The following is a 22,776-nucleotide window of genomic DNA, read 5'->3' as shown; positions in this document are numbered from 1 at the left end:
AAAAAAAAAAAAAGCAACTAAGGAGTTTTGAAAATCAATACCTGACTGTAGAGATCAAATTAAGTTAAAAAAAAAACAATATTATGAGATTAAGTTTATCTATACTATTATTAAGAGAACCTTCCTTGTCAACTTTTTGCCACATTTTTTTTTTCAATTTTGCCCTCACAATACTTACACAAGGAGGGCAAAATAGTAATTTTGTATCTTTTGATAAAATGACAATCATATCCCTATTTTTTCCATTTTACCCTCACTTTTGATATACAATATTTACATAAGGAGGATAAAACAGTAATTATGTAATATTAAGATAAAATATTCACTTATTAAGAGAAATTATCTCACCATCATTTTTTTATACTCTTTTTTAAATTTTAAAAACTAATCACACTCTTTAATAAAAAATAAAAAATAAAATTGTTCACACACAAAGTGTGTGCTGGTTGATTAGTTTATACATAAGACCATGTTCGGAACCAAAGCACAACTCTGGAGATTCGATCTTCCAATGTATGGTGTCATGTATCCCAAACCTCCATTAATAGCCAAGGGTCACTCCATGCGCACCATTAATTGCCACCTCGCTCTCACTATATTTGCACACCAAATGTTGTTTCTGTATGCAAAATGTCTAATTTTTTCTCTTTTTTAAAGCAATTACTAATTTATTGTTTTGTTTCCTTGCAAATAATAGGATAATCTACACTTAATTAACTTGTTTGAAATCGGGACGGAGTAGTTTTAACTTTGAAGAGGAATATCCTATCCATCAAGACAATTTTCTACTTGCAATCCATTAGTTCTCTATTTTACCCCTTGGTGTTTGGTGTTCCCTCTTTTTAATTTTTTTTTTTTTTCAGAAAACCAAATCAAGTTGTAAGTCTTGCATGCATTGCTTGAGAAATTTCGTATCTTATACCAGATTTTCACTAATTTAACTTCTTAATATAGGATTGTGGAGTTTAATTTAAGTTTCTTCGTTAACTTTTTATGGTTTAAAAGTGGTTTCGATCAAATCAACTCAAACACCCAATTAGACAAATGCCACGAAGAACTAGAAGGATTCTAAGTTATTAAAAGCATGTGTACTACACGTGATGATTCTCAGTTTCAACTCATAAATGACGAGAATGATTTAACATTTATATTAAATTCGATACTTAGTTGTAATTAGGTCATTGCGGCTTGGCCTAAGGCCACCTCGCCTTATCAGAATATCATTGTATAAGACGAAGTAACCTCCATTTGCCGTTGCCCAAATTATTTCATGCGGTATACATTTCAAATTGACCTTCGCACCTAATGCGACGTATCATGGAAGAAAAATTGAAACACAAGCAGCTTGGTCTTCCTTACTCTAGAATTTCCAAAGTTACGAATAAGCTTTACCGTTTTACCAAACCTTAGTTATATAAAAAGGGCAACCCTAAGCTAACAAGACTCCCCGCTTTGTGAAAGTCGGGAGGAACGTCTAAGTAGCTTAGTTATATATATAAATTTACTGTGCATCAAGCGTTGACATTTGTCTGCTTGCTTTGTCTTCCTCATTGAACCTGTATAAATTCTCAAGATCCTGAAGTTAACTGCAAACCAGAAGTTGATGAGTTTCAAACATTGCCAGTTTCTGAAAGGACTCTCTCTATCTCCTCTACGAGCCGTTCTTTTTCATCCATTAGATCTTCATTTTGCTTCTGCAACTCCTCTATCTGCTTAGTCTGCTCAGAATCCTTCCTGAAACAATGCAACACTTAGATAATCAATAAAATTTCAGATAGAACACCAAGGCGTGTTTCTAGCAGTCAAACCAAAGGCTTTCGTGCTCCCAAAAAGACCCTGTCAGTTGATTTGATCTAACTGGCAATACTTTCCAAAGACTTTGCTCGACAATTCACTAGCTCTAGCACTTAACCGAGAGGTTTAACTAAGTTTCGGACCAACGAAACCTATTAACAGAAGCTAGTTAGAAGCTCTAACGACAGCAAGTTTTCTGAACCATAAAAATCTTGATTAATACAACTAGAAAGTTTATGTCCTTTAGCAAACAACTGCACCATTCCGTCTTAGATACGGATATTCAACGGTTGTATGCATAATGTGACTTGAGTGAAAGAACAAAAAAGTTGCTTCATACGCGGAAACATCAAAGTAGAAAATTCTGAGGAAATGAAAGCTAATCTGTTTCGTTACCTATTCATGAAGGACAGGTTCAGTTTGAGTGATCGCACTTCCTTTTCAAGATTTTCGCACCGCTTCAAGACAGATTGCATATCAGATGGAATTACTGGAGTTGAGTTCCTTCCCTTTGCCTCCGCCATTCTACATTGACAAGAAACTTAACGTAAATATAACCTTCTCATCTCTAAAACACATGTAGCACTTTCTAGATAATTTCTATTGCCTCATGTTGCCTACAAAGATATGTTCCGGCATCACTGGAACCTGCTCACTGATTTTAACATAAAATCCTCCTAGAATTCCTAATAAAAGTCACAGTCTTCAATACGAAAAGTTCACTCTTCAATGCGATCAATTTGACGTCAGACAGTAAGTGAGATATGTATGCTGGTGTTTTTTCCGCTATCGTATCTTATGCGAACCCGTGTGCATAAAATAAAAAATATAAAATAAAAAATAAAACTGGAATTAAGATTCAATGGATAGCCAAATAAGTAAATCTGCTCCCATTTGTTAACAAAAAATATGGAAATAAAGAGAGGAAAATCTAAAATTCGAAGAAGAGAAGTTTTTTCGGGGGAAGACAATACTATCCCCCATTGTAGAGATCAAATTAAGTTTTAAAAAATAAAAAATAAAAACAATATTATGGGATTAAGTTTATCTATACTATTATTAAAAGAACCTTCCTTATCAACTTTTTACCACTTTTTTTTTTCAATTTTGCCCTCACAATACTTACATAAGGAGGGAAAAATAGTAATTTGCATCTTTTGATAAAATGACAATCATATCCCTATTTTTTCTATTTTACCCTCACTTTTGATATACAATATTTACATAATGAGGACAAAACAGTAATTATGTAATATTAAGATAAAATATGGACTTGCCCATTTTTTTCTTATTTTGCCCTCACTTTTGATACACAATACTTACATAAAGAGGGCAAAATAGTAATTTTGTATCTTTTGATAAAATGACAATCATATCCCTATTTTACCCTCACTTTTGATACACAATATTTACATAAGAAAGACAAAACAATAATTATGTAATATTAAGATAAAATATTCACTTATTAAGAGAAATTATCTAACCATTATTTTTTCATACTCTTTTTAAAATTTTAAAAACTAATCACACTCTTTCATAAAAATAAATAAAATGAAATTGTTCACACACAGAGTATGTGCTCATTGATTAGTTTACACATAAGACCAGGTTCGGAACCAAAGCACAACTCTGGAGATTGATCTTCCAATGTATGGTGTCATGTATCCCAAACCTCCATTAATAGCCAAGGGTCACTCCATGCGCACCATTAATTGCCACCTCACTCTCTCTATATTTGCACACCAAGTGTTTTTCTGTATGCAAAATGTCTAATTTTCTCTCTTTTTTAAAGCAATTACTAATTTATTATTTTGTTTCCTTGCAAATAATAGGATAATTTACACTTAATTAACTTGTTTGAAATCGGGACGGAGTAGTTTTAACTTTGAAGAGGAAGATCCTATCCACCAAGGCAATTTTCTACTTGCAATCCATTAGTTCTCTATTTTACCCCTTGGTGTTTAGTGTTCCCTCTTTTCAAATTTTTATTTATTTTTCTTCAGAAAACCAAATCAAGTTGTAAGTCTTGCATGCATTGCTCGAGAAATTTCGTATCTTATACTAATTTAACTTATTAATATAGGATTATGGAGTTTAATTTAAGTTTCTTCGTTAACTTTTTATGGTTTAAAAGTGGCTTCGATGAAATCAACTCAAGCACCCAATTAGACAAACGCCACGAAGAACTAGAAGAATTCTAAGTTATTAAAAGCATATGTACTACACGTGATGATTCTCAGTTTCAACTCACATAAATGACGAGAATGATTTAACATTTATATTAAATTCGATACTTAGTTGTAATTAATTAGGTCATTGTGGCTTGGCCTCAAGCCACCTCGCCTTATCAGAATATCATTGTATAAGACGAAGTAATATGAAGAGTGACAAAATGCCCCTACCTGCTAAATTGACACAAAAAATTATCCCATTTGCTGCTGAAACAACCTCATCTATTGAGAAGAATGAGGTTTCTCGTGCTGGCGGTCATAAGAAATCCACCAAGTCTATTTCTAGGAAAGTTGCTGAGATTTGTGTGCTTCTGAAATCATATTTGCTTGAGGACATGGATGTATGTGCTAAGTTTGTTGATGGTATCAAATGGATTGTTGGCCCGAGCTCATTTGCGAAGCATACGACCGAGTACAGAATGACTGCTTTACTAGCCATGATGCAAAAAACGACAATTCTGGCAGCCGAGTCTATGCTTCTTGATCAAGAAGATACCACAGCTGCCAATGAAGTGGCAAGAACTGTGGCAGCCGAAGCTTATTCCTCGACCGAGAAAGTCAAGAAATTGGAATATGAGCTTGCTGCTTTAAAAAGGTCTAATGTATCTGCCCCCACTTCTCTGCAGCTTGAGACTGTTTGCCAAGATATCGTGGATTTGAAGACTAGGCTTGACGCGATCCAAGTAAAGTATGAAAGTGCAGAGAAGAAGGTCGAGTGTTACATACCTCAAATTCAAGATCTTGAGCGATCCATCTCAGAATTCCGCTCGCTGCTTATGTAAAGGATGAAGAACTGATCGCTGTTTACAACCAAGTGATCCACTTCAAGAAGGTTATTGATAGGCTTGAGCCTCAAGTGTTGGAACTCCAAGGTGCCCTGAAGATCAACGACAATCTGAAGAAAGAAGTAGAGGAGTTGCAACAGGTTCGTGTTTGTCTGCTCGAGGAGAATGAGCAGCTGAAAGGTGAGAATGTTATGTTCGAGGCTTCGTTTACTTAGAATCAAGCCGATTTCTACAAGCTGGGTTACGTAGATCATCTCTTTGGGCAGCCGTCTGACTTTGAATTTTCTGGTAAAGACTTCGAGACCTTCTCTATTTCTCTAGAAGACTTGCTCATATTTACCTTTGAATCTTCTATTGGTGAAGTAGTTGGAGAGGTTAGTACCCAGGCTGGGGCAGCTGGGGGTGAAGCACCAGATGATGCCGCTGCTGAGGGTTTCACGGTTACTGAAGGTGTGGCGACCAAGTAGTCGTGGGATGTCCAAGCTGCTGAAGAGTAGTCTTCTAAGTTGCCTTTAGGATTTTCTTTGTTTTCCTTGTTGCTTTTGTTTTGCTTGAACTCATTCGATCTTTACTAGTTGTTTATCAATTTTGCTAGAAAATTTAATAAACTTGTTTCCTTCACTTTTCTCAATCTTTGCTTATTTTGTTCATGCCCTAACCTTTAGACTTTATAGACCATTAGCAAGCATTCTACTTTTTTATAAGCAAACAGGCTGCGTAGTCTATGCAGTCGTAGGTGCTGGTGTAGAATTTCACAAAGTTGTTAGCCATAGGGTCAGCAGCTAGATGTCTTACTTATAGAAGCAGACAAGTCCGTGTAACCACTAAGTTGTTAACCTTGGCTTTCTCCAATTCCGTAGGTTGCGTAGCAAGTATCACAACACTTTAGGACTTGGTGTAGATTGTTTCGTGCTTAGCAGAGGTGAAGTTTATCGCCTATGTAGCATATCGGCAATGGATAAAACTTCGTATATGCATGCTAGCTTGTTTAACCTTTCACAAGAATGTGCAGTTGTATAAGTCTAGCATGGCTTTATTGCTCGAAGGACAAGCCGTAGGCAGTCTTCCAAAAATCGTAGGCTACCTTAGTGCACTAGGTAGCAGCTTTAGGTTTCCAGGGCAGTTGTCCATTGGGCGTACTGCGTAACGTGCCCATTCTGTCTCTAGAGCCTGGTTCCACACGGATTAGGCCAAGAGACCAAAATCCTTAAGTTAGCTAAGCTTTGAAAAAGACCATTGTGGCTATTTCTAGGAATGCTGGCGCAAACCATTGTGTATCTAGTTATACTAGGGCTACCAGGCTCATCCACGTCTGGATATTCGGAGTGTAAAGTTTATCCTCCCACTTTGGAGAGCATGGTTGGTCCCTTAGGGGTGCAATTCCTGCATTGAGTCCCTAAGAAGGGCGCAATCTTCTTTTGAAGTGCAGGAGAGATAAGTTATTGTAAACATGTAGTCGAGCCAAGTTGTCAATTACTTCTGAATTCCTTATTGAAAAATGAGTGAAACGAACAAATAACTTAGCTGTAAAAGAATGCATAACAATTGGATAGCCCTCGACTTGCGAGGTATTGCCCATTGAGCTGCTTGAGTCGTCGGGTCTTGATATAGTAGGAGGTTACACCTGGTACTTCCTTAAGTTGTAGGCGTTCCATTGCTTCTCGATCTCTTTGTCGTTCATGGTGGCGATAGTGTAATTACCCTTGCCACCTACTATGCTGATCTTGTACGAACCTTCCCACATGGGATCCATCTTTGTAGAGCCTTCTCTACAGGCAGTGATGAAGGCCTTTCTTAGGAATATATCTCAGGGTTGGAATTGCCGGATCTTGGACTTTTTGTTATAGCTGGAGATGGGTTGTTGCTGGTAGGCTGCAATACGGGTGATGGTCTGCTCGCGCCTCTCCTCTGCTAGACCTAAGCTTGTGGCCATCTCCTTACTATTCTGCTCAATGCTTGGCAATAAAGTGCTGATGTTTGGCACGATGATGTTAGGATGAATAATTGCTTCCGAACCAAATGCCAAAGAGAAAAGAGTCTCACTGGTTGCTCGTCTTTTGGTGGTGCGATATGCCCATAGACACCCAGGGAGTTCATCTGGCCATTTTCCTTTCTTATCGATGAGGGATTTGTTGAGGCAGTCGATGATTGTATTGTTGGATGCTTCGGCCTGCCATTTGCCTTGAGGGTATCTCGGCGTGGACATGTGCTGCTTGATGCCTAAAAGAATCGAATGATATAAATTCAAAAACTTTTCGTCTCACATCCCGGCCAGGGCCCCCACCACATTCCGGGCTCGACTCCGCCGTAGCATGATATTGTTCGCTTTGGGCCCCAACCACACCCTCACGATTTTGTTTCTGGGAACTCAGACGAGAACTTCTCAGTGGGTCACCTATCATGGGATTGCTCTCGCGTAAACTCGCTAAACCGAAGCCAGTGAGCTCCTAAAAGTCTCGTGCTAGGTAGAGATGTGAATATACATATAAGGCTTACATGATCCACTTTCCTGGGCGATGTGGGATGTCACATTTCGCACACTTCTTTAATTTTTTTTGAAGCTATTCTCGTAAAACGGAAAACCTTATTGACACTTCAGAATATTTTAATGTCCTGCATCTCAAGTTCATATCAAAAAGAAAAAAAAAATTATCATGTACAAACTTAAGATGGCAGGGACATGATAATCCTTTATCCATCAAAGATATTATGGCTAACACCACCCGAGGAGATGAACATAAAATCCAACAATTGATAATGTATGGACATAGACTAGGTAAAGTTGTATAATTAAATATGCATTTGCATATTCCTTTTTCCTGCAAAATTTAAAGGCAAATAATGTATGAAACTCAAATTCTAATTAAGCAAACAAACAACCCCCTCTATTTCTATCATTTCAATTTCGTGGAGCTTAGAAAAAGGAAATAGACCAAATAAAGAGGACTCATATGAAAATTTCAATGTGATCGAATTGAAATGGTAAAATCCTAGAAATAAAATGAGTAAATTGTAACAATGGTCCCTCAACTTTAATCAAATTGAAACAATGATCCTTCAACTAAAAATCCATTACCATTGGTCAACTCATCAAAACGTGTAGCTATGTTCCTTTTCGTCAACTTCGTCAAAATTTTGTCAAAATGAGTTAGGTTGGAAGGATCATTACTACAATTAAGTTAAAGTTGAGAGACTATTTTTCCAATTGGATTAAAATTGAGGGCCATTAGTAATGAATTTTTAGTTAAGGGACAATTGCTTCACGTTTTGATGAGTTTATGGATCAATGGTAATGAATTCTTTGTTGATGGATCATTGTTTAAGTTAAAATTGAGGGATTGCCGCAATTTACTCGAAAAAAATCCTTAAGACCATCTCCAACCCTTAGCCTAAAACCTAAAATTTTTAGCCCATAAAATTTAGGTTTTAGCCCAGAAACAGCTTTTCTGCTCCAACCCTTCTAGCCTAAATTTTTTAGCCCGAGATTATTAAAGAATAAATTTAGGCTAATTTTGTCTTTTAAAGTAATTTAAAAAAAATTATGTACACTATCATAATTTAATTTTATAAACATTTTAATCTAAAAATATTTAAATTCCGATAAACATTAAAAAATCACTAAATTTGGGTGAATTTTGAGTTAAATAATATTTTTTTTATTTTTTTAATCGTTGGATTTAAATTTGGATCGTTAGATCTTTTTTTTTACTATTAGATTTTATTATATTCGATATCAGCCGTTGGATTCAATAAATTCTGTAGGACATGCCCATGTGGGTGGGTCCAGCTGGTGGTGCCCACACCATTTTTTGGGCTAAATTCTAGGGGGAATTTGGCCTTGGGATGAGTTTTAGGTTTTAAGTTAGTTTTAGGCCATGGGTTGAGTTGGGTTTTGGGAGAAAAAAAAGGGGAATTATAGGTTTTAGCCCAGGGTTGGAGTGCGTATAAAAGGATCTGACTTTACATGCAGATTTACCTGGAAGGGAGGCGGAGCAACCCATTGCGAGCATCTGGTGTTCTTATTGAATATGCAACTGTAAATTAGCGGCAGGCTCGGCCTAGGCCCAGTGCGGGTAGGGCGACCGTTCGGGGCCCAAAAAAATTGGGGGTGCCAAAATTATTAGGGTGGTATATTTATATATGTTTTTATAAGAGTATAAATTTATAAAATTTGGTTTAGTGACAAAGAAAATTAACTAGAACTGGTGGTTTTGTTGTTTAAAATGAATGAGGTGGTCTTAGGTTCAAAGCACTATGTGTGCTTATTTACATTCCAATTTTTAAAAATTTATTTTCATAACAATATAAATTTATAAAATCTGGCTAAATGATCAAGAAGTTTAATTAGAAGCAATGGTTATTTTTTTCAATTTTTACAAATTTTTGTTTGGTTGTTAATTTATTTACTAGCTAGTAGCTATGTGAGTTGCTATTTTTAAATATTCATTCCAATTCAAGTCTAATCTTCAGCAAAGAGTAATGTACATACTAAATTTTTAGACCAAATTTGCAAATAATATTACGTGTCATCAAAATGTTTAATTTAGTGTTCATTCATTACTTATACATATCCTTAAAGACTCAAAACATTAATATTTTTTTGGGTCTTATATTGACGAGGTTAGTAAATAAGAAAAAATAACTCACGATTTATACAAAAACACTTTAAAAGTTCAGATGAAAAATAAAACTCATAATCTATCTAGTTGTAAGCCCGAAGTTTTTTAGTTTCCTTCTCTTGATACAAAATAAATTAATTATTCTATATTTCTAAATTATTGAGTTTGAAGTATTTTTCTAAATATAATTTTATTGATATCTTATGTGTGAAAATAAATATTTTTTTATATGAAAGGAAGGCACATATTTTTACGTATTAGTGGTGTCCGTGAAATTGCATAGACCCCCGATCATTTCAGTTCCTCTTCTCCGAGCGGATAGGAGTTCTGTAACCAAACCCAAATGCCTCCGACCAAATTCTCACCGAAACTCCACCATGCAGCCACAGTGATGAGATCAACAATCCAGTCCTGACTCTAATCCTCCTATGGCGGACACTCTTGTCCTCCTATGACACATCCGCCTCCATTAATCCCGATTGCCTATCTACCATCCCCTCACAAAAAAATGTTCTCTTTCATTCCCTGGCTTTGGCTATCGAGTCCAGCATTGTATGGGACAGTGTCAACTTTGTTTGGATTGTAGAGTATGGCTACGAGTACGAGCAGACCTACGCTTTCTTTCCCCTTCTTCCTCTTTGCATGTCGTTCTTATCCCGCACAGGTTAGGCTCAGATTATCAGCTTTCGGTAATACCATTTGGGAAATTTGTTGGTTTCTATGGTTTCAAGCAATATCCAGTTTGCAATTTGTGAACTTTAAGCAATACCCAATTGGCAATTTGTGAACTTTGAACTTACCCAATTTGAAATTTGTGAAACTTGAGCTTACCAAAATGACATATTTTGAACTTTAAGCTTTTACCCAATTGGTAATTTGTGAACTTTGAGCTTGCCCAATTGGCAATTTGTGAACTTTGAGCTTACCCATTTGGCAATTTCCGAACTTCAAGCATACCCAATTGGTGTTTGTATCAGTTTGTTGAGTTTGAATAAGTGCTTTTTTTGTAATTAGCAGTTGTGCTTTGTGTTTCAGTTTTGACGCCATTGGTTCCAGTTATTGGGCAAAGAGCTATGTTGGGATTATCCGGCTATGCATTAATAACATTGGCTTCGTGTTTGCGGCAGTTTATTTGTAGAGGTGAGCTAGTTAGGATTTTCATAATTTCAATTCGATTCGGAAAAGCTTTATCCGGACTATAACTATTTGGCATCTTCAAGTGTGTTTCTTTCCAGCAGTAATTAGAGCTTGTCTGCCACCTTAATGTGGCCCTTATTCTCTGAAATAGGATTTTGTCACTAATTAAAAGGAAAGATTGTTTTACATTGACTTTTTGATTGGTTTAAAACTTTTGATTACTTAAGTCTTTCCCTTGTCACTTTAACAGGCGAACCGATTATTATATATATATTTATTTATTTATAATTTATAATTTTTAATTAGAAATTACTTGAACCATTGGATTTGTTAAAATATAATCCAACCGTCCATTAGTTAGGTCATTTTATTAGGTTGGTGATCAGATCTCTCGGACTCACTCACTCTCGGTCACTCTCTGCGCTCCGCTCTCGCTCACTCACAGTCTCAGTCTCTCCCTCACACACACTCTCACAAACAGTCTCGGCCATCAATAGCTTGATTGAGGACGCCATTGTTCAAGCTGAGAGAAAGGGTGCCAAAGTTATAACTTATAACTGTCCAACTCCAAGGCGTTTTCTGCAATCCGCCGCTTGTGCCAAGCGACCAAGCGACAGCAACGGAGAAGCACAGAGGAGGAGGATGGAGAGTAAAGTGGAAGTAGACGAAGCGCCGCAGCCGGAGCTCCAATCCACCGCCGCGCAGCCATCACCGGCCTCTTGAATCAGGCCAGTTTCTACCTACCAATATCTGAGTAAATTATATATGGTCATTGTCTCCTTAATTTTTTATCTGAATTCACTTTCTAGTCTTTAAGTCGAATTATTGTCCAGGAGGTCCACTCTATTATATATTCTGCAAAATAGATACATGAAACCCACCCCACCAATCTATTACTTTCTAATTTATGGATAATGTGTTTAAGTCTATTGGTGAGGGTTCTTTGTTCACATTTATATGCGGCACATGTTCTCTGGCTTACTAGTCATCTGTAGTGTTTTGAGTTCATTTGATACCTCCTCCGATGGAATGATGGTTTGTTTTTAACCAATCCCGAAGTATCCCGAAAATCCCGAAACACTTTCGGGAATCCCGAATTTCGGGAAATGCACATTTTCGGTTCGGTTTTGGGATATAAAATCCCATCCCGAAATGTTTTGGTTTGGGATTTGGGAAAGGAGTTTCGGTTCGGGATCCCGACCCGAACCACCCCTACCAATGACCCTATATTTCGGGCGAAGGCGGAAATGTTTTTGCTCACAATTTTGTTCATCCATTTATAAACATCATTAAGTGTCTCTGTCATGTCATGTCAGATAATGCAAATGCAACGCAAGTAAACAAATATCCATAGCTACAATTTACTTTATTATTATTTTTTTAATTAACAATTCATGTTTAAATGTGTATTTAAACAGGAGGCACTAGAGTAAATTTGCAACGCCAAAACCCTAATTGAAGACTTGTCTCATTTTCTCACTTTGGTAGTCTGGTTTGGTTTCCATCGAATCGAATATTTTCGGAAGGGAATTCTCCCATTTCGAACAAGCAGCAGCAGCAATGAGCAAATCACAAGGTTTCTCGTGGTCACGTCTCATCGTGAAACAAGGCATTAAGAAACCCAGCAAAGCCCCACTCCCCTTGGCCCGGAAAATCTCCACTCGGCCACACTTTCCCGCCACCCCTCAGCCACCGAAATGGTCGTTTTCTAGCAAGATCCCTTATTCAACAGTGTCATCCAGAGCGGCCCAAGACCTTCTGGCGGAGGTGGAGAGAGAAAAGCAGAGAGAACGAGAGCAGAGGAAGAGGGTGGGGCTGGACACCAAAGACATTGACCGAGAAGATGAGGAGGACTACATGGGCGTTATGCCATTGATCGAGAAGCTCGAGAAGGAGAAGCTCAAGGACACCGGAGACTTGAACTTGTACGAGGAGCCCACCGATTCCGATAGTGACGAAGACGATGAGAGGTTCACTCCTGATGCCGTCAAGAAGAGGTTTGATGAGTTTCAGAGGAAGTTCACACGCCACGAGGAGTTGCTCAACAACTTCACCGAGGCTGGTAATTTGCCCATTTCCCTGCTTTTTCAACAATGTGCTTTTTTTTTTTCTTTGGTATTAATTATTCCAATTGCTTTTGAAATAGAAAAAATAGAAATTGTGGGTGAAAATTTTCGACTCCAGGTACCCAAAAACATGACATAATGATGGTTTTTGTATGTATTTGTGTGCTAGTCTAGTCCAGGATATAATATTTGTTTACTTACGTTGCATTTGCATTCTCTGACATGACATGACAGAGACACTTGATGATGCTTATAAATGGATGAATAAAATTGACAAGTTTGAGCAAAAACATTTCCGCCTTCGCCCCGAATATAGGGTCATTGGTGAGTTGATGAACCGTCTCAAAGTAGCTGAGGGAAAGGACAAATTCATCCTCCAGCAGAAACTAAACAGGGCTATGAGATTGGTGCAGTGGAAGGAAGCCTACGATCCAAACAATCCTGCCAATTATGGAGTCATCCAACATGAGCAAGTGGAGCCCTCAGTTGATTTATTGGAACATGCTGGGTTTGAAAAACAAAAGCAAATTATACAAGGAGTTGACGACGACAACGAAGAAGAATTTAATGACATGAAGGAGAAAGATGACATACTGTTAGAGAAGCTTAATGCCATTGACAAAAAACTCGAAGAGAAGCTAGCAGAGTTAGATCATACATTCGGGAAGAAGGGTAAGGTTCTAGAGGAAGAGATCAGAGACCTAGCAGAGGAAAGAAATGATTTGACAGAGAAGAAGAGGAGACCTCTCTACAGGAAAGTAAGTGCATGTGTCATCAAGTTAGACTTTTTAATGTTTATAGTTCAGAATTCAGCGACAACTGACAAAATAATTGTCATAAGTATTTATAAGTTGAACAATTGTTCTGGGTTAGTTTTGATGCAACTTTCCCATTTTCTTTCCCATGTTTTTATGCTTGCTATAGTTTTTAAAAATATTTGTGCATCTTTCGTGGACTTGCCTTTTTTTTTTCCTTTGTTGCTGTTAGCTAATCTGTTCACTTTTGGTATAATATATCATCTGCTACGTATGATGTTTGTAGAAAGAGTATGAGTTATTTATTTGGTATATGGTTAGCCTTGTTATACTGCGAAGTTTGAGTGAAGTCTTCACAATTTTGTTTTTCCATATTTTCTAATCATTCTTACTAAAATTTGTCCTTTGAGGAGCTTTATATTATTTGTTTTGAACTTCATTGCAGCTTCCCATGCAGACATATAACATATTTCTTGTTTTTGGTGTGCAAACACCAATGTTTTTGACCATTTTATTCCTTACATGTTGGCAGGGGTTTGATGTTAAATTAATCAATGTGAACCGAACTTGTAAAGTAACAAAGGTACTCCACCTTGCGGTTTATTTTTTGTGTACATAACTTTTGCTTTGATTTCTCTTCAAGACTCCTAACAGAGATCAATGCTTTTACATTTCTGTTTATGCTCTATAGGGGGGGCAAGTGGTCAAGTACACTGCCATATTAGCTTGTGGCAATTATCATGGTGTTGTTGGTTATGCTAAAGCAAAAGGCCCAGCAGTCCCTATCGCTCTTCAGAAGGTATGTGTGGTCTATGAACACTGCAGAGTTCCAATGTCTTGCACAGTGTTAAACATATATTTTTTATATGTTGATTTATCATGATCTAGTTTGCACATCTATGCGTAATTGCTGTGTTACTTTTTTATAGTTTGAGTATATTAGATGTGACCGTTGTGATCAAAGTAATATCCATTGAACTGATTATTTTAGATGGATCTCATGTGGATAAGTTCATTGGTTGTTTTTGGATATATCTTGGTATAGTCTGATATTGCTATCTTACTATTATTACTATGATTATCATTATTGTTGTTATTTTTTTTTACAAGATAGGCTTAGTAAAGTTCAACTCTTACAACTTTATGTCTTAATGGTCACAGATAATAGAATAAAAATGCTTTTATTGGTGAAAAGACTATAAATAACAGATAATACACATTGAAGATATAAATGTGGGCAGTTCGCAATAACTGGCAGTGGTGTTTCTCACCCTTGTTGTCCAAGGGTCACATATACTCTAAAACCATATTCGAGACCGATACCACCATAATACGTGCTTATTGCCTTGTTGAATACTACCCTAAAAATGCTTATAAGTGATTTTAAACAGTGATGGAAATTATTTTTGGAATAAAATAGATCTAGTGGTAGTTTACAATGTGAAGGGCACGATGATCACATTCTAGTTTTTGATGTGCTGTCATGTCATTGTATTGTATTGTATCATATTATACATCTTGATTCTTGAATCTACATCCATGCAACATATGTCTTCCATTCCTATTTTGGTTAAGTACACCCATTTTTTGTTGGTTTTCATCTCTATTATGAAAATGCACCCCCATGAAAATGGCCATCTGTAAATGAAGATGTGTTGTTTAATAAAACAACTGAGGAAGTATGACCAGGTTTTCTGTTACTAGGACGACATGTGTAGCAATAACTATCCTTGTTAGATTGTTGATGATTTTCACTTTTGTTGCGTTCTTCCAGAATGATTGTAAAATTATGGACTGAAAAAATTTGAACAGTACCAATTGAGCTAAGTTCTTTGCCTCGCATGTCTGGATTATGAACTTACTGTAAATAGGTTTCCTTTTATTCTGAAGTAAGTTATTAAGGGTGCTTTATGTGTTTTTACCATTGAGCATAGATTGAACAAGTTTATCCATTTTTTCTCTGTACCGGCAATTGTCTTTGTGAAACATATGACCAGGGTTTGTTTTTCTTCTGATTGAAATAATTAAGGGTGTCGTAATTGTTTCTACTATTGAGCATAGACATGAACAAGTTTATCAATTTATTCTTCTTCTGTTTTTCTTTTCTTTTCTTGTCTATGTACTGATGATTTTACAACAATCAGGCATATGAGAAATGCTTTCAGAATCTCCACTACATTGAACGACACGAGGAGCATACAATTGCGCATGCAATACAAACAAGTTATAAAAAAACAAAGGTGATTGGCTCATTGTGGTGTACTGGTTTTTTGTCCTTGTAGTGGCATTCTTTCATTCTTGTGTTTTTCTTGTTTTTTCCCTTGATATAGAGCCTACGTTTAACCTGTAATTCGTATCAGGTGTATCTCTGGCCTGCACCCACTAGGACAGGTATGAAAGCAGGAAGAACTGTTGAAACCATTCTAAACTTAGCTGGTTTCAAAAATGTTAAGTCTAAGGTATTGACTTTGAAAGAAATCCATTTTAAGAGGGGTGGTTCCTGCAATTTGGTTTGTTGCTCTAACCTCCACACACTTGTCAGGTTGTAGGCTCAAGGAATCCTTATAACACAGTCAAGGCTCTCTTCAAATCCCTTAATGCGGTCAGTAGTCACTTTATCGGGTGTGTTGGATTTTCTTAAATTCATTGAGTTTAATTTGTGTCTCTGTATGTGAATTTTCAGATTGAAACTCGAAAGGATGTTCAAGATAAGTTTGGCCGCACTGTTGTTGAGAAGTACCTTCTGTGACAGATGTGCTTTATGGAATAATTCTTTAGGCCGTCTCAAAGTTTTGCACCCCTTTGGTTTCTCCTTTCACACTATTGGTAAAATAATGCTAGGGAGCTTAAATTTGTAGACAAAAGTTTGCACACTACATGTTATGGAAGTTAATGATTGGTTACTCGGTAAATCTTTTTGAAAAAGGAACATGAGTGGTTCTTTCAAGAGTCACTCAACATCCGTGGTTCTTTCAAGAGTCACTCGTCTGTTTAAGACCCACAAAGGAACACTTTACCTAGTGATTGTTGATTCGTCTTGGATGAAAAGTTTAAAATGTGAAAAATGATTTTCACATATTTTGTTTTCTTTCACTTACTCTTGTTTATTTCGGTTGCTTATGAGATGCAAAAATCCACTATCCCTCCCTCTAAATTCCAAAATGATTGTTAATATCCTGCCTCTTATGGAAATATACAAGATGTGGGTTTTACCTATTTGTAATAACACCAGCGAACGTGATACGGTCTGAAGCTGTTGTTTTTTGAACTGTTTTTGTTATATACTAGCGAAGGGTATACTGTAGGTGTATTAACTGAAGGGGTTTGTAATTAAAAGCTTAATACAAAGGTAGAATTTCGGGTTATGTGTAATTTCTTGCTGTTTGTGAATCATTATGTAGTTATATGATTATATACCTGCCACTAGGACTGGACTGTATAAATTAATTCTCTAGATTCAAGGCATGTTGAAGTAAGAAATGAAGTTGGAAGGAATGAGATGAATTAGTTACAAGTATCCTATCATTTTGTGGTGATTGGTCGGGACCATGTCCAACTCCACTTGGTTATATAAAAAGGGCAACCCTAAGCTAACAAGACTCCCCGCTTTGTGAAAGTCGGGAGGAACGTCTAAGTAGCTTAGTTATATATATAAATTTACTGTGCATCAAGCATTGGCATTTGTCTGCTTCCTTTGTCTTCCTCATTGAACCTGTATAAATTCTCAAGATCCTGAAGTTAACTGCAAACCAGAAGTTGATGAGTTTCAAACATTGCCAGTTTCTGAAAGGACTCTCTCTATCTCCTCTACGAGCCGTTCTTTTTCATCCATTAGATCTTCATTTTGCTTCTGCAGCTCCTCTATCTGCTTAGTCTGCTCAGAATCCTTCCTGAAACAATGCAACACTTAGATAATCAATAAAGTTTCAGATAGAACACGAAGGCGTGTTTCTAGCAGTCAAACCAAAAGCTTTCGTGCTCCCAAAAAGACCCTGTCAGTTGATTTGATCCAACTGGCAATACTTTCCAAAGACTTTGCTCGACAATTCACTAGCTCTAGCACTTAACCGAGAGGTTTAACTAAGTTTCGGACCAACGAAACCTATTAACAGAAGCTAGTTAGAAGCTCTAACGACAGCAAGTTTTCTGAACCATAAAAATCTTGATTAATACAACTAGAAAGTTTATGTCCTTTAGCAAACAACTGCACCATTCCGTCTTAGATACGGATATTCAACGGTTGTATGCATAATGTGACTTGAGTGAAAGAACAAAAAAGTTGCTTCATACGCGGAAACATCAAAGTAGAAAATTCTGAGGAAATGAAAGCTAATCTGTTTCGTTACCTATTCATGAAGGACAGGTTCAGTTTGAGTGATCGCACTTCCTTTTCAAGATTTTCGCACCGCTTCAAGACAGATTGCATATCAGATGGAATTACTGGAGTTGAGTTCCTTCCCTTTGCCTCCGCCATTCTACATTGACAAGAAACTTAACGTAAATATAACCTTCTCATCTCTAAGACACATGTAGCACTTTCTAGATAATTTCTATTGCTTCATGTTGCCTACAAAGATATGTTCCGGCATCACTGGAACCTGCTCACTGATTTTAACATAAAATCCTCCTAGAATTCCTAATAAAAGTCACAGTCTTCAATACGAAAAGTTCACTCTTCAATGCGATCAATTTGACGTCAGACAGTAAGTGAGATATGTATGCTGGTGTTTTTTCCGCTATCGTATCTTATGCGAACCCGTGTGCATAAAATAAAAAATAAAACTGGAATTAAGATTCAATGGATAGCCAAATAAGTAAATCTGCTCCCATTTGTTAACAAAAATATGGAAATAAAGAAAGGAAAATCTAAAATTCGAAGAAGAGAAGTTTTTCCGGGGGAAGACAATACTATCCCCCATTGTAGGTATTGCTGTACTTACTTCCGTGACCTCTCCACCCTGCGTTTTTTTGTTGCATCCTCCTTGTCTGCTGCATAACATTTTGTTTTGGTTAGAGAGAATACCATGAGGGAAAAAAATGTCAGGTAAGTCCAAAGGCTTCCTAGTTCACCTCGAACATAAGAACCTTCCGTTATATGTGTTGCACATCATAAGAAAAGAGTTTGGTTTTTCTTCTCCCATCAACCAGAGTACATTCCATTCTAAAATCTCATAAAGTTCAATTCATAAGTATGCTTTAAGAACCAAGAACATTCTGGTTTAATTTATTCATGGAGGTAACATTGACACGAAATCCATAACTCATTATGATGAAGTTTTAGTCATAATTGGATACCTGAAACAGCCGATGTCACTGATCCGTAGCGCTCTAAACGTTTCCCACTCTGTGAAATATGCCAAGTTAAAGAACAAAGAAAAATGAAACTTGGTAAATGTTTTAGATGTTTTCATAACAACATGCTATACTCAATATCCAAGAGTAGAGTATACCTTTTGGTCATCTTTCAAATTTCCAATTATCCGTTCTCTGACATCTGCAGTTCCACGGCAAGATATATAATTTAGTTACATGAAACGCTGACAGACGCTTACCAGAATTAACTTTTTATTAGTAGTGCTGATATGTCTTCATAAACATTTTTAATCACAAACGGAGAACGAAAGGTGTGCATCTGAAACGTCTGCACAGGCATACAGTTTTGTGCTGATAGTCTTTTAATTTTGTACAAATTTTCACTTACTCTGGTAAATGGAAACAAAAAGATAATTCCGATCATACTTCTTTCACAATTTTAAGATGTATCATGATGGTAGTTATGTATCTTGGGCTAATCGATTTATTTTGTATGTTGGTTCTCTGTTATCGAAACTTGCATAAGATAACTCAAAGGCTTCTAAAAGCTAAAGGGTCACCGATATGAGTCTGCAATACAATTTTCATAAGAAGGGAACAGTTACTTAAAAAGGATCACCTTTGGATCTAGAGCTTTCAGCTCGTTTGATTGAACTTTCACAAATGCTCAGGGTTTGACCTGAATTGCTGGGACCGTCCCATGCATCAAAACCAGATGAAACTACTGGTGCAGCAGCAGATGATTCACTTTGGGAACGTTCTTGAGAAGTCCTGCTTACGGGATTTGGGTTTGTGATATTTACAAAACCTTCCATCTGAAGATCCAGTGAACCTTCAACTTTTTGTGTAATTCTATGACCGTTAACTTGGATAGTGGATACTTCTGGAAATGTTCCAGCTGCCATACCATGAAGTTGATCCCTTTCCCCTTGATCAAAACCGGTGTTGACAATAACTTCTTGAACAGAGAAACGTCCATTGGATCTATCATCATCCACACTTTGTTTCTTGATCTGATTGCTAAGCTTTTTGCGCTCCAAGGTACCCTTTAGCATGCTCACCACAGATGAAACTTTATCCATTTCACTCATTTGTTGGGTGTTGAAAGTGGACGATGATGAATTCGATGGAGAAATGAAGGTCGCCAATTGGTTGCTGACCTCACAAATAGAAGGGTCATTGAAACCATTTGAAAACGCAAAATCCTGATTTGCTAGATTGCTATTCCCTGAAGCAGTCTGCATGACTTCCAGACCTGCTGGCATTTGAGCGTTTTGCATAGCGACATACCTCCTCCTGCATTTTAATATATACTCGTTGAATGAAATGAGATGATGACATGTGCCCTCCATACAAGTAAATAAGAAATTAAGGACTGCATCCACAGGACAGTTTAACAGAAATTCAGCGGTTATTATCTATTAACAAGTGTATAAAAATTACCGTAATTCAGAGGATCGGCTTCTTGTCATTGGTTGAGAACTGTGAAACCAGGCCTGCATTGATAGGAAAATATCAGATAGATACAAGATGAAGCTTCCTTGAAATGAATCCTGAAAGGAATCAATATTAACATGCCTTAGCCAAGTATAACTCGCTAGCTTGTATTCCTGGTTCAACACCATGCCTAAAAAAATTGAGACCAAATTAAATCAATGTAACTATCTTAGACAAATTGTTATCGTCACCGTGTAAAGAAACTCGTATATGCTACAAGACAGCTTATTAGAAGGGAGCAGTAGCCACCTGATTGAACTTTGATTGTTGTCACCTGAGATTTCATCAGGCATGGTATTAATTGGTGGATACAAACAGTCATTGCTTCTTTTCTTTTGAAGTATACCGACATGTTGCTGACCCGGCAAGCTAGCTATTTCAGTAGAAATCCTGTGATGCACAAAGCAATTATGAGCTTATAACTAGAAAGCAAAGAAGATCAAAGATCCGGAAGTCTGAAGGTAAAAAAAACTATGCAGTCTGGAAAATAACAATGTATTTAAGGCGTAGCACATGATTTCCATTTAAGGGTTGCTCGAGCTGCAGACTACTTACATCCGTGTTCTGGTACGATGTGCAATGCTTGATGAATTATAGCAATTGGTCTGGAAAAAGTTACATGTCAATCAAACAAAAAAGACGATCAGGAAAGGGACAGAGCACAGAACCCACAAGTCCATATATCATCCAGCTTCTAATGGATTTTGTGTATCTTATGTGAAACAATTATTTGAGCATCAGATTGTAGAGTTATCAAAGAGATCCGTAATAACTAGTAGGGAATTACGAGCCATTTTAACTGACTCAAACCTAGATAGATGTTCTATTGGACATTCAACGAATGATCAAACTTTCAAACAGAAAAACAAGTAAATGAGTATATAGGATAAGGATTACATGGCTGCTTGCCTCTCCATTTGTGAGCCAGCTTTTGAAGAGTTCCTCGCTATCAGTACGAAAGTTTTGAGACAAATTCTTAAAACCAAGTATCTCCATGGTTGGTAGAGGCATTGCAACTGGGCTCTCCATATAAGATCTCAGGATCAACTCCTCACTTGTATTCCTATAGAAGTCCGAAAGCCTTCTTCCTTCCATCTCCTGCCCCTCACTTCTTGGAATCGCCAATGCGTTTATCAACTTCTGCCGACTGCTTTCTGGTTTCACAAAAGAATCATTCACTGAGCTTCCCTTAATCCCTTCATCGACCATACTAAAAAACTTTTCCCACAAACAAAAAATTAGAAGCTGCCCGAAAAGGGTCAACTCTTATATATACCTGTGAGCGAGCTATAATCGAACTATGTACTCAAGCAGATGATGCTGATCCCTCTCAAACCAGCTACTTACGCGAGATGACTTTGAACCAGTTGACACAGCAACTGTTTCTTTCTCTGCAGTCTCAAGTCTGAACTGATCAACACTAACACCATCTGGGCAAGACTTCAAACATTAAAACCAACCAGTATATGACAAAGAAGACGTCTAAAGTACCAAGATTATAGTTTCATATGTCAGCGTTACGCGTGTTTATTTTTCCTTTGAACCATTTTACAAGCATATGCTGGTCTGCGGTCATCAAAACAAGATTATTATAAACAAAAACTGTGGTATCGTTGATTTCGGGCTATCTAAAGATTCCCTGCACCAAACATTGTCTCTTCTTTGTCATGAAACTTTCATTCTTGCAGCAGTAAATTACTTCAATTCTTCAACGGTCTGTCAAACGCAGGCAGATTAAAAAATGAATCAAACCTTATTAAGTTCAATGTAATCTCGGTAAGATATGCAAGAGGCCTGCAGCTCAAGAGGTTAAGAGTGTTTATTCCTGTACCCGAAGTTTGTGTTCGGTTTTCATCATACCAATTTGCTTATGGTAGAAACAGCTAAGCAATGATGGCAGCAAGAAAGGGACTTTGCTTGATCATGTTTATTTAAAAAGGGTAGCCGTTGGGAGGGCTTTGTATTAGTGTCGGGTAGGTACCATCTGACTCGTGGACTTTATATAATATGGTAAATTGGTAATGGTCGATTCAGAAATTTAATATCCACCAAGTGGGAATTTTTTAAGGACTATAAAAATCATAGGCTCCAAAACAAGCCAATTTAATTTTGTTTTTGCTAATCAATTTGAAGGCTTAAGACGTAGGAGGATTAATTTTTGGGTCATTTTGATTCCGGTGCCTAATCAACTTAATTGTTATATTGAAACTTTGTTTGTTTAAATATTTTGATCAGTTTCTTTACATCATTTAACGGGAGGACGGTTGTGGTAATTACACAATAGGTTTGACATAACTAAGTATCAAACTTAACATAAATATTGTACGTTATTGTCACCCAAGTGAGTCGAAAATGAGACATCTCATTTACAAATAAATGAATCTTCAAAATACCGATTTTACTGTACTCATCGACTGAATCTGTTTGGGTAACTAGAGCTTCGAACTGGAAAGACTGGGCAATACATCCATTTGGTTGCTACAAGCCACACTCTAAAATCAGCAAATTCCAGTGAGCATTCGAAACATAAATAACAATTCTTGTGTCTAATATAATGAGAGAAGTTTTTTCTTGAAGCG

General features: G+C 36.9%; 3 protein-coding genes across 10 annotated transcripts; 2 read left to right on the top strand and 1 right to left on the bottom strand.

Annotated features, from left to right (window-relative positions):
• Positions 1–1,243: 1,243 nt before the first annotated feature.
• On the bottom strand, positions 1,244–21,954 carry LOC126627196 (protein CYCLOPS-like). Of its 7 annotated transcripts, none has more exons than XM_050296639.1 (12): positions 21,474–21,954; positions 21,095–21,351; positions 20,753–20,802; positions 20,447–20,587; positions 20,279–20,327; positions 20,144–20,196; positions 19,320–19,996; positions 18,838–18,881; positions 18,683–18,731; positions 18,328–18,376; positions 17,734–17,862; positions 1,244–1,734 (listed from the first exon to the last, which is right to left on the bottom strand). In XM_050296639.1, exons 2-12 carry the CDS (start codon positions 21,290–21,292, stop codon positions 1,611–1,613), a joined length of 1,563 nt encoding a protein of 520 aa, XP_050152596.1. In that variant the 5' UTR covers positions 21,293–21,351; positions 21,474–21,954; the 3' UTR covers positions 1,244–1,610. The 7 variants fall into 7 exon arrangements, with proteins under 7 accessions (XP_050152596.1, XP_050152589.1, XP_050152592.1 ...); XM_050296632.1 differs by lacking the exon at positions 21,474–21,954 and adding an exon at positions 17,138–17,277 and having other exon boundaries at positions 1,244–1,576; positions 21,095–21,455; XM_050296635.1 differs by lacking the exon at positions 21,474–21,954 and adding an exon at positions 17,138–17,277 and having other exon boundaries at positions 1,244–1,576; positions 18,328–18,373; positions 21,095–21,455.
• LOC126627199 (uncharacterized) lies at positions 9,700–12,114 on the top strand. Of its 2 annotated transcripts, none has more exons than XM_050296642.1 (4): positions 9,700–10,093; positions 10,465–10,569; positions 10,928–11,294; positions 11,985–12,114. In XM_050296642.1, exons 1-3 carry the CDS (start codon positions 10,072–10,074, stop codon positions 11,287–11,289), a joined length of 489 nt encoding a protein of 162 aa, XP_050152599.1. In that variant the 5' UTR covers positions 9,700–10,071; the 3' UTR covers positions 11,290–11,294; positions 11,985–12,114. The 2 variants fall into 2 exon arrangements, with proteins under 2 accessions (XP_050152599.1, XP_050152600.1); XM_050296643.1 differs by having other exon boundaries at positions 10,928–11,334.
• Positions 11,976–16,480, top strand: LOC126627197 (uncharacterized). The gene is made up of 8 exons (XM_050296640.1): positions 11,976–12,628; positions 12,867–13,390; positions 13,920–13,970; positions 14,079–14,186; positions 15,532–15,627; positions 15,748–15,846; positions 15,930–15,989; positions 16,071–16,480. Exons 1-8 carry the CDS (start codon positions 12,127–12,129, stop codon positions 16,134–16,136), a joined length of 1,506 nt encoding a protein of 501 aa, XP_050152597.1. The 5' UTR covers positions 11,976–12,126; the 3' UTR covers positions 16,137–16,480.
• Positions 21,955–22,776: the final 822 nt, after the last annotated feature.

The sequence above is a fragment of the Malus sylvestris genome, chromosome 6 (assembly GCF_916048215.2).
Source record: "Malus sylvestris chromosome 6, drMalSylv7.2, whole genome shotgun sequence".
NCBI classification, from domain to species: Eukaryota; Viridiplantae; Streptophyta; class Magnoliopsida; order Rosales; family Rosaceae; genus Malus; species Malus sylvestris.
The sequence above is the reverse complement of the archived record's forward strand: the minus strand, read 5'-3'. Positions and strand labels throughout refer to the sequence as shown.

Coding starts and splice junctions, on each gene's coding strand:
- LOC126627199 (XM_050296642.1), top strand. CDS start 10,072: ATGTCGTTCTTATCCCGCACAG. Junction 10,094..10,464: donor GTCGTTCTTATCCCGCACAG/GTTAGGCTCAGA, acceptor TTTGTGTTTCAG/TTTTGACGCCATTGGTTCCA. Junction 10,570..10,927: donor GCGGCAGTTTATTTGTAGAG/GTGAGCTAGTTA, acceptor TCCATTAGTTAG/GTCATTTTATTAGGTTGGTG.
- LOC126627197 (XM_050296640.1), top strand. CDS start 12,127: ATGAGCAAATCACAAGGTTTCTCGTGGTCACGTCTCATCGTGAAACAA. Junction 15,628..15,747: donor CAAGTTATAAAAAAACAAAG/GTGATTGGCTCA, acceptor AATTCGTATCAG/GTGTATCTCTGGCCTGCACC. Junction 15,847..15,929: donor TCAAAAATGTTAAGTCTAAG/GTATTGACTTTG, acceptor CACACTTGTCAG/GTTGTAGGCTCAAGGAATCC.
- LOC126627196 (XM_050296632.1), bottom strand. CDS start 21,406: ATGGTCGATGAAGGGATTAAGGGAAGCTCAGTGAATGATTCTTTTGTG. Junction 18,882..19,319: donor TGAAAGCTCTAGATCCAAAG/GTGATCCTTTTT, acceptor GTGGAACTGCAG/ATGTCAGAGAACGGATAATT. Junction 18,377..18,682: donor AGTGACATCGGCTGTTTCAG/GTATCCAATTAT, acceptor AATGTTATGCAG/CAGACAAGGAGGATGCAACA.